General features: G+C 46.9%; 1 protein-coding gene and 1 pseudogene across 1 annotated transcript; one reads left to right on the top strand and one right to left on the bottom strand.

Moving 5' to 3' along the window:
- Positions 1-3,695: 3,695 nt before the first annotated feature.
- LOC147898074 (putative pentatricopeptide repeat-containing protein At3g47840) lies at positions 3,696-6,668 on the bottom strand. Its single transcript, XM_087378838.1, has one exon. It carries the CDS (start codon positions 6,666-6,668, stop codon positions 3,696-3,698), a length of 2,973 nt encoding a protein of 990 aa, XP_087234964.1.
- A 2,848-nt stretch (positions 6,669-9,516) lies between these two features.
- Positions 9,517-10,241, top strand: LOC147898073 (MFS-type transporter clz9-like; annotated as a pseudogene).
- The last annotated feature ends 403 nt before the right edge of the window (positions 10,242-10,644 follow it).

Raw genomic sequence — 10,644 nt, 5'->3', positions numbered from 1 at the left:
CAAACAACCAAACACTTCCCAACAGGTTGCCACAGTCTATAGCCTCCTTGGCCATTGCCTAATAGCATAAATCAACTCTTCTTCGCGAGGAATGAAACCCAAACGCAATAACTAGCCGACAACCAACTTGAGAACAGCAAAAGCAGACAAAGACAAGCCTTCTTTTACCCGAAATCCACAGAGCTAGGTCACCAAGGCTAGAAAACCCAAGATCCTGTGGAGATAAGTATTAGAAATTACCCAACACAGAGTACGCACAGCAGAAGACTTATAGTAATGCCCAGGAGCTCACACAGTGTGGTGTGGGGTGTGGAATCACAAACTTCTTTACTTAATGTGCATCACATAGATGTGCAGACTCATCAATAGACAATGAACCAGCCAGATAGAGAAACCACCAAAATATATTTCCGTCCAAAACTATGGACACAATACAAAAGATAGAGATCCAGAGTCCCACCAATGGTGTGGTCCTCTAATCTTACCACAAGGTCCTTCTCCTATCAGCCAGTTATCTCTAGACTCAAGTCCGCGTGCTCCACCTCGAGCGTCTATAGACTTTCCGTCTAGTGTGTTCTTCTCCACCTTACTGCCTGTGAATCAGCCTAGGTGGGCAGCCCCTGCCAAGCTTTGTCTGCAGCACACAGGCCCCCTTGGTCCTCTTGAATGTAGGCCCCAAGATAGCTGTTCCACTGCTCCAACCTACTTGTGAATGGCTGCTCCAGAAGGTGTGATGATCTCAGCACCTTGCTGCCTTAGAAGACAGCCAAGGTCCAGCCCTTCTTGGCTAAGTCTACAGCCCTTGTTGCACTCTCTCACCTCCTGTAGATAGGCCCAGAGAGTAGGCCTCCTGCTGCTCCTTTCTGCCCTAGAACTGCTAGCTGCTGGATGATGAAATGAGGCAAGTGCCTCTCCTTTTATAGGCCTCAAGGCCCTTTCAAATGGACCGACCAGCCAGCCCTAAATGGACCGACTGGACAGACCTGGTTGGCTGGCCCAAACGACCTGGTTGGCTCAGCCCAACCAGCCCTATATAAGGGTCTTTTCTAGGCCCTTTTTCAGCCTTTGTTCCAGGGATTCAGCCCCCCTGGCCAGCCCATCTCCAAGCCTGATTTGCTGGCTCCAACCAGACCCACCAGCCTCAGCCAATGGCCGACCCAGGTGCTGCTGCTCCCTTCCATGGTTGCGCCACCTGTAGGCTCTGTCGCAGGCTGTCCATCTGCACACAGATGCCCTCCACATAGGCACCTTTATCTGTGCAATTTTGCACCATGTCTGCTGCCCCTGACTAACCTCCTGCCAGGTTAGATCCAGGACTCGCTGTCCCCGTCATCTGCTCCTTCCACAGGTGCCGTCCGTTGCAGCCATGCTGGTCTCTTTGATGTGAGGTGCTGCCCATGTGGCAGCCCCCTCTCTTTCTTTTCTCTTAAGCACATCCTGCCCTAGGTCTCCCTCCCCCACGCTCTCCTCATATGGGGGCTTACAGATGGGGAGGTGACCATTCCAACAATAAGCTGATTTTGCTCTGGCACAACCCAACAGCAACTTAGAAGCGAACACCCACACCTGAAAAGTTACCAAAGTCAGCTAGCACAGCCCGAAAGCCATCAGAATCAAATCGCAATCTTCTTGGACAGCCTGCACAACATGGACAGCCCGCACAACATGGACAGCCCGAAAATAGAATCGCAATTTTTCTGCATAGCCTGAAAACTCCTAAAAACAAATCGCAATCCCTGTAGGGGTTCGAAAATACCTGAAAAACAGCACCAGAACAGGACGCAATCACCTGGCACAGCCCAGAGGACTTGAAAACTGGATCACAATCTGCAACAGACACCCCTGGCAAAAAACGCAATCTGCAGCAGGCCCTGGATCTAGTGCATGTTCCTCTAGCAGGTCCTGGATGTGTTAGTACAAGCCCTGACTGGTGACGTTTCCCCCTGGCAAGCTCCTAAAGCTCCTAGTAATTTGCGATTTTGCTCTAGTAGCTCTTGGCAAGCTCTGGCAACTCACAACTGATGATCTAACTCCTTCTGAAACTGATTTGGCCAACTGAACCCAAAATAAGAGCTCTAGGCCCCTTTTTATAGTCATGTGCTAAAATTAGCAATTTTAATTGCGCTACTCTTTTGGCCCCCCCCGTTGCACACTTTGGCCCTAGGAATTAATTGCCTAGTAACTGGGCGCACATTCACTATTTCCAAGGACCCATTAAGAATTTTAATTCCCCAAGTCCCGCCCCATGGCCGGACCCTCGCGCAAATTACGCGAGTCGCAAATCAAAAGTCCCATAATTTCTCGTCCTTGTGACAACTGAGTACAAAGGAGGCCTTACAACCTACACCATGTGGACAGCTAAATGCTACTCGACTGGTGCTAAACTATGTCCTCCAAGTGTTGCACAATCTCCTGCTCTCCCCTTCTCCTCCATCCCCTAGAATGAGGTGTTCAGTGGCTTGGGGACAAGCCTGAATACTCTTCAGCTATCCTTCTGCTGCAGGTGTTCTGTTCCTTGGATTAGCTATACACCAAGCTACGATCTACTGGATAAACCCTTTGCAAGTACCTACAGCTGCACTCTTTAATGTGGCTGATTGATCTCTGCAGTGTCTCCACACTGTGTTAAGTGTTGCACTCCTGTCTCCCCAGGGGGACCTTTATATAGAGGACTGAATGCCCTTTAAACTGCCGACCAGGTCCTTCTACAAACCAACCTGCTCTGTCCTTATGCTGACCTGGTCTGTGTGGGGATTTGGCTGACCTGATGGCTGACCCTTTTTGCAAACTGGTTGACCAGCAGCCCATCCTGGCCAACATGCTACGGCTGATGAGGGCTGCCCTTTGAAAAGCCCATATACCAGGAATCTACTGCTAATTTCTTCCCCGACTTTACTGCCCATCCAATGGGACATCTTGATTCTTAACCAGCCCATATGGCCATCTGCAGCCACATATGTGGTTAGCACCACTTGTGGACTGCTGATCTGATCTGCTCTGAAGGGTAGGACATAACAAGCATAATCATTTGCTGCTTAGGTGGCAGCCAGTGTGCCGCTCGCATGGCAGCTTAATGCATTCCCTCATTGCACTTACAGGTGTCACACCCATTTGCACTCCTCATTTGGCGGCTTACATGTGGGAGTTGAGCCTAATTTCAAAACATTGGTGTCATCCTATGTCCAGCCATCTTAGTGGCCTTTGATGCCATCCAATGCGGCCTCCAAAGTCCTTTGATGTCAAGGCCCTCTTTGTGGCCTCCAATGGCACCCTACGTTAAGGCCATCTTCAAGGCCTCCAAACCTTCCTTTGAGCTTCTACACACAAAACCCACCAATTGCATGGAAGCATCAATGAGCTCAGCACCAAAGACGTTGCAGGGAAGGAAAAATCTCTAAGTGGCAAAGTGAGATGCAATTCTCCTCTTAGATCTGAGCTTCGAGGCAGAATCTACATGCCTCATGACTGAGTAACTTTTGTTATTCCATGTCCTTTGGAGTCATGCAGCACAGTTTTGTGTCACAAAGGCGTGTGCCAAGATCTTCCGCTTGGGCCTCTTCATAATTGTTGCATCTGCCCTCCTTTTTGAGATTGCACTTCTAGTTTTCTCACTTGAAGCTCCACTGGTTTCTCCTCATTTGAATGTGAACTTTCCAACTGCTATACACCTGCGCAGTGCAGCTACGAAAGCATTATTATGGTGCAGCATTCTGTAAACTTAGTTTAAGGACTTGCTTTGCAGCCCTTTCACCCCGCTCCACATCACCCTGATGTCTACAAGCACCGAGCAACGTCATCACTGAAACAAGAGTAGGTTGGAGCAACATTACTCTTATCAATTTCTCTGCCTCATCTAACTGGCCCACTCTCCCAAACAGGTCTATCAAGCAATTATAATGATCCACAACAGGGGTTATACTATACTCTTCACTCATGGAAACAAAATGATGGCAACCCTCATCAACAAGCCCAGCATGGCTACATGCAGAAAGAATGCTCACATACGTCACATCATTTGGAATAATTCCTTCCTGCTGCATCTCATGAAAGAGACGAAGAGTATCTTTCCCCTTACCATGATGGGCTGATGCTGCAATCATGGCATTCCATGTGAATAAGTCACGCTTGTGAATTCTCTTGAAAACCTGCTGTGCATATTGCAGGGCGCCACACTTACCATACATACTGACAAGAGCATTCCTTACCATATCATTTGAATCTAATCCACTACCCACAATGTGGGCATGCATTCGCTTGCCTTCAGTTAAGGCTGCTTGACTAGCACATGCAGAAAGAATGCTAGCAAAAAGAACTGTGTCTGGTAGTACTCCTTGTTGTAGCATTGTGTTGAACATTTGAAGGGCCTCCTTGCCAATTCCATGCTGGGCATATGCTACAATCATGGCAGTCCATGAAACAATGTCTCTCTCAGGTATTGAGTGAAATGCCCTCCGTGAACTGTCGAGATTGCCGCACTTGCCATAAACATTAATCAGAGCGTTCCCCACAATTAGATCATTTTGGAGACTGCCTGCAATGCAAGCATGCACTCGTTGACATTCACCCAAATTATTTGGCTGGGTAGAGAATGCATCAAGAATGGTGACAATCGTGAGTTTATTAGGGATTGCTCCTTCTTGCTGCATTTGAAGAAAAAGCTGCAGTGCCTCTGTGCCTTGCCCATGTTCGACATACACTGCAATCAGATTAGTCCATAAGATGACATCACACTCAGGGGTTATATCAAACGTCCTTTGTGCATCCTTCAGGCTGCCACACTTGCCATACATATTAATAACCGCACTCCCCACAACAGCATTGACTACTAATCTACTCCCAATAACGTGGGCATGTATTCTTCTACCTTCAGCTAGCTCTGGCTGGCTAGTGCATGCAGGGAGAACGTTAACAAATGTGACATCGCTAAACTCTTGGCCTTTCTGTTGCATTTCCTCAAACAGTTGGAGGGCGGCCTTGTTTTGCCCATGCTGAACACATGCCGCAATCATGGCATTCCAAGAGACCACATCCCGTTCATACATTGTATCAAACATCACCCACGCATCCATCAAACTGCCACATCGGACATACATGCTGAGAACAGCGTTCCTAACAACGAGATCAGACTCAAGCCCACAACTAATAAGGTGGGCATGAATATATTCACCATGGACTAGAGCTTCCTGGCTGGTACATGCGGACAGAATACTAATAAAGGTCACAAGGTCTGGCAATACCCCATCCTGCTGCATTAGTTCAAAAATTAGAAGGGCATCGTTGCAGTGCCTATGCTGGACAGAAGCTGCGATCATAGCAGTCCAGGAAACTACATCTAGCTCGGGCAGCATTATAAACAATCTCCATGCAGCTTCCAGACTGCTAGCCTTGCTGTACATATGAAGTAAGGCATTCCCTACAATCAGATCGGTCTCCAAGCCACTGCCTATAATGTACACATGCATATGTCCGCCTATGACTACTGCTGCGTGGCTGACACATGCACGAAGAATGCTGATAAATGTTAGCTTGTTAGGCATTATTCCTTCCAGCTGCATTTGGTCAAAAAGTTTGAAAACTTCCCCTTCTTTCCCATTCTGAGCATATGCAGTAATCATGCACGTCCATGAGACTACATTCCTTTCCAGAATCTGGTCGAAAATTTTCCGTGCATCATGCAGGCTCCCACACTTGCCGTACATGTTAACCAGGGCATGTCCAATGACAATGTCTGATGAGATGCCTGTATCCAGCAACTTATGATGTATCCGTTCACCTTCATCCAAGTCTGCCTGGTTGGCACAAGCATCCAAAAGGCTTACAAAGGTAACCTTGTTTGGTGTAATACCTTCACTCTCCATCTGCAGGAAGAGCTCAAGGGCCAACCTGCCCTGATAGTTTTGAGCATAAGCAGCAATCATGGCATTCCATGAGACAACGTTTCTCTCTGCCATCTGGTCGAATGCATTCCACGCATCCTTCAGGTTTCCACACTTGCCGTACATACTAACAAGCGCAGTTCCAACAACAATGTCCGTATCTATTCCTTCACTCACGATAAGTTTATGCATTGCGCGGCCTTGGCATAAACCTGCATGACTGTCGTATGCAGAAAGAATGCAGATGAAGGTTACCCTATCCGGCTTTATCCCCTCGTTGTGCATTTGTTGGAAAAGGTCGAGGGCCGCCTCGCTCTGCCCATGGCGAGCGTAGCTTCTGATCAAAAAGTTACAGGAGAACACATTCCGTTTATGCAGGTTGGTGAACAAAACACGTGCATCCTCCAGAGCTCCAAGATCACCATATATCTTTACAAGGAGGCTTCCAAGGTGCATGTCTCGTTCAAGTCCAAATCTGACAAGGCGGGCACACAGGCTCTCACAATCAGAGAGCGACTTTGCGTTTTGATAGGCCCGCAAGAAAGAAGAGTATGTTACAGGACGAATGGACAGGTCGAGGTCGTGGGAGGCCTGCAGTGAGAGGCGTTTATGAACGGCGAAAATGGTTCCGGTTGTGAACGGATCTGGATCAATTAACTTTGAATAACCATGAAGACGAGAACCCAGAAAGAAGGGTGGAGTGATTTCGAGTGATCGACTGTGCGGGGCAATGAAATGAAAGCATGCAGCGAGGGGGAACGACAAAGCTGCTGTTCTTGGGAGCCTGGCCATGGCGGGAGAGCTTGTTTGTGGGCGAGGGCTGAGCAAGGACGGCTAGCATGGCCATGGTTGTTCTACAAGGTCTGCGAGCTCCGAGCAAGACGGTTAGCTTCTCCCCATCAACTTCTCTCTTGCACAAACTAGGGTAAACGGGTCAAGGGGCGCCCGCCTAAAGGCACCCATTTTCTTGAGTACCTGTATCCTCATAACTGGCCTTCCCTGCCAGAGTATTCAACTTGCACGATCCTTCAAATGGGAGTCGAGTGAATTCAAACGAATGTCGCTAGCCACTTTACTCGTAATCACTTTCTTGTTACGTGGTCTTTTGCCACACAACTCCAGCTGCGCAATGCTACAGCAGGCACAATGGTGGCTGATATCTAGCTTTGGCTCCATCATCAAACGCAGCAACTTCGCATCAACGATTGTGCAGCCTCTCCAGTACCTTTGAACGCAAATCAACAGGCCAATCCACCTCACAACCAATCAGGCTGTAAGCAGCCAACTCTTCCAATTCTCAAACATGTATAAGAACGACAGAAACCAATAGAAAAATGATGCCCAAGATGCAATCGTCTGATCCACCTTGTGAGTGTAAAAGGTAAACTTGATTGAGAGATACCCAGTTGTAAGCGACATTCTGTGTTGTGATGTGTTGCTTGACCCTAGGGGCCATAGAGTTTGTCGATGTGGAGGGATTCACGTAAAATCTGTATTGCTCTGCACTGCCAAACACAACCAGCAATCAAAGAAGGCCTTTGCAAATCCAACCATGTAGCAGCGTCATGCATAGCCTCAACCCAAAAGAAGCGCAAGTTCTCCGTTAGAGACTACGATTACCTACTTCGATAGATGCGGACGGTTAGTCACATTGCCTTCTGGTTTCTTTTTAATGCTTCTGAAATTTATCACATTGTTCTCCAGCCAGATCTGCGAAAATGTCTGCTAATGCCTTGGAAGCAGCAGAAAATTCCTAACGATTGGCAATCCTACAGCGTAAAGGGTCATTTTCATCTCTTGGGTGGCTTATTTCCAGCCAGTATAGTTAGCTATGGTGCTCAGTTATAGCATAAATTTATGTGCGTAATTAGCATTAATTATATTCCCAATTAGTGCTCATCATTATGCTTAGGTAGTATCAGCTTATATGCTCACATCAAGTGGTCAGTTAGCATCAGCTTATATGCTCAGTTGTTTCTTATTTCTTTCGTGTCTCTTGTTTCCTTTCTTTTGTTCAGTTAGCATCAAAGCTGCTCAATTAGTGTTGATTGTCTATATCCGAGGAAGATACCACAATCTATTCAGAAAAGGATTTGGCCCACTCCGTAGGGTGATGGAGTACGAAGATAAAAAATGCTTGGGTTTGTTTTTATCAGAGCTCAAGCGACATAGAGAGACTTTGTTGGGAGACAGACAGCCGAGACCAGCCCCACCCAAGCAAAGTACAATCAGAGACTTCTTCATTGCCGGCACCTCAGCTAGTTTTATGCCCTCCCCGCCATCAGAAACCCCTGGCGCCACCACCACCTTATCACACACAGGCAGATTGCCACACTCTAGTGGTGTGATTTTGGACCGAGCCATCGCCATATCCAGGTCACGGAGGCCCAGACTCCCAAGACCCCGTGCCCGGCACCCATATCTTCATCGGATCCGTGCCATCATTGCCAAACACAAGAAACGTGTGGCATCGAGTTATGAGATCCTAGAGCTGCCCATGATTGGGATTTTTGACATAAGAAGAGTGCAACCCTTTTATTGATTAGCTTTCTGCCTATGCTGATCAATTGGTACTTTTAGTAAATACTTGCTTGGTATTTCATTAGTTTTGGGTCACTTGCAGTCCCTGACTGTAAGTACATTTAGTAGCTCTCAGCCTTTAGCTTATTTATTTTGTTGTTCTCTTTGATGAGACAACACTAGCAGATGTATCAACTGTTTTAGTCTCATAGGTCGTTTGGCCTTTCAGAGACGTTAATATATGTCTATCTATCTATCTATCTATCCATCCGTCTTGTTTTTGGATAGGAAAACTCCAAACATTGGATTCAGTGTTTTTAAACGCACATTTTTGTCTCTCATCACAACACCATCACACACTGTTTTGTGTGTTTGTCAACACACAACACGATCTACTCATTTGTGTTTTTCAACACAAGACAGTAAGTGCATTGGTATCATGAGCACCATGAAAACCAGAAGCACTCAATCTTCTACTAATGGAAGGAGCCGAACATCGAACCGCCTATTTAGAAGACCAAGAGTGTTACCAGACCCTCCACGAATGCCTAGCCCTCCACTAATGGCTGGCCCAATAGTGGTGGTTCATCCTCCGGTAGTTGCATGTGCAACCCCACCGGCAAGACCCAGTTGTACCAAGAAAAGAGTAGAGAGAGAGATTGGACTAAAGAGGACATGCATGCTGCAATGGAGGCACATGTAAATGGATTGTCAATGTGAGCCTGCTCAAAACGGTGGGGCATGAGTTGGTCTGCCTTGGCTGCATGGTTGGAAGGCAGAACAACCAAAAAACGAAAGGGACCAACACCTGTACTATCCAAAGAAGAAGAGAAGGCATTAGTAGAGTGGTGCTTTGGAATGCAAGAGTCAGGTCAAGGCTTACAGTTTATTATTTGAGCTTGAAAGTAGCCACTATATGCCAGACTCGGTACACCCCATTCACAACTGGTGTTCCTGGCAAAAGTTGGTGGGATGGTTTCCGCAAAAGACATCCAGAGCTAGCATTTCAAGTTACAGAGCCACTTGAACACTCAAGAGCAGTCAGGAAATAGTTGCTTCATTTCATGACAACTTGGAGACAATGTACAATCTCCACCAATACCCACCTCATAAAATATGGAATGTAGATGAGACTGGGGTGCAAGGCTCCAACGATAGAGGAATGAAAGTACTTGCTCGAAAAGGGTCAAGGCAAGTATATGGGCTAAGGCCTGATTCAAGGGAGTGGGTACCATTCTTTGTTGTGTGAATGCAGCCGGGTTTGCCCTTCCGAGGTATTACATATTCAAAGGCAAGAAAGCAATGTGAAATTATCTAAGCCAATGTGAGGATGGAGCTATCATGTCAATGCAAAATAAGGCTTGGATCACTGGCCAATTGTTTGCTGCATGGCTCGAGCATTTCAAGAACTCCCTTCCAAATGGAGTCACACCAACCAATAGGCACCTACTCATAATTGATGGGCATGGGAGCCACACTGGTTTGGATGTTGTGGCTAGGGCAGCTGAATGGGGTGTTGATATTGTGACATTGCCAGCACACACTTCTCACAAACTCCAGCCCCTTGATGTGTCGATCTTCAAGTCTTTCAAGAGCAACTTCAACAAAGAGAGGTCTGTTTGGCTTATGAACAATTTTTGTCCCCGAGTTTCAAAGACAGATGTTGCTGGCATATCAGCCCGAGCTCTAGCTACCACTCTCACAGAGTCAAACATAAAGGCAAGATTCCGTGCCACTGGGATCTGGCCATTCAATAGAGAAGCTCTTTGTTTTAATCGCTTGCCATGTAAAAACATTGAGGTTACTGTTATAGAGCCTTCTATGCAGTTGGAGCCAACTTCATAACTTGCAGAGGCTGATATTAGTCAACTTGAACAACCCAGACATGAGGACCAACAAGCAGCACACCAGAGAATGGAGACTTGGAGGGAGCAGCAGTGGCAGCCTTCAATAGCATGGGCACAACAATTCCTCTGCAGGAGAATCAAACCCTGGATGCACAGGTGGTGGACCTACTGCAAGTCCCTCATGAAAATGTGACCATTGCAAGGGTTGTTGAGAGTTCACGCTCAACATCATGTGATCATGTGTGCATAGCACCATCACGTGATCATATGTGCATAGCACTAACCTCATAGAGTGCTATAAAGGAAAGGGTTAGATCCCCTAACCCTAACCCTAAAAGGGTTTGTATATATTCTATTTTTTCAACTAATTCTAGTGTACAGTTAGTCATTTGTGGTGTGCT

Source organism: Dipteris shenzhenensis, chromosome 9 (genome assembly GCF_047967505.1).
Source record: "Dipteris shenzhenensis isolate YYH24624 ecotype China chromosome 9, Dip_SZ_1.0, whole genome shotgun sequence".
In the NCBI taxonomy this organism is placed as follows: Eukaryota; Viridiplantae; Streptophyta; class Polypodiopsida; order Gleicheniales; family Dipteridaceae; genus Dipteris; species Dipteris shenzhenensis.
The sequence above is the reverse complement of the archived record's forward strand: the minus strand, read 5'-3'. Positions and strand labels throughout refer to the sequence as shown.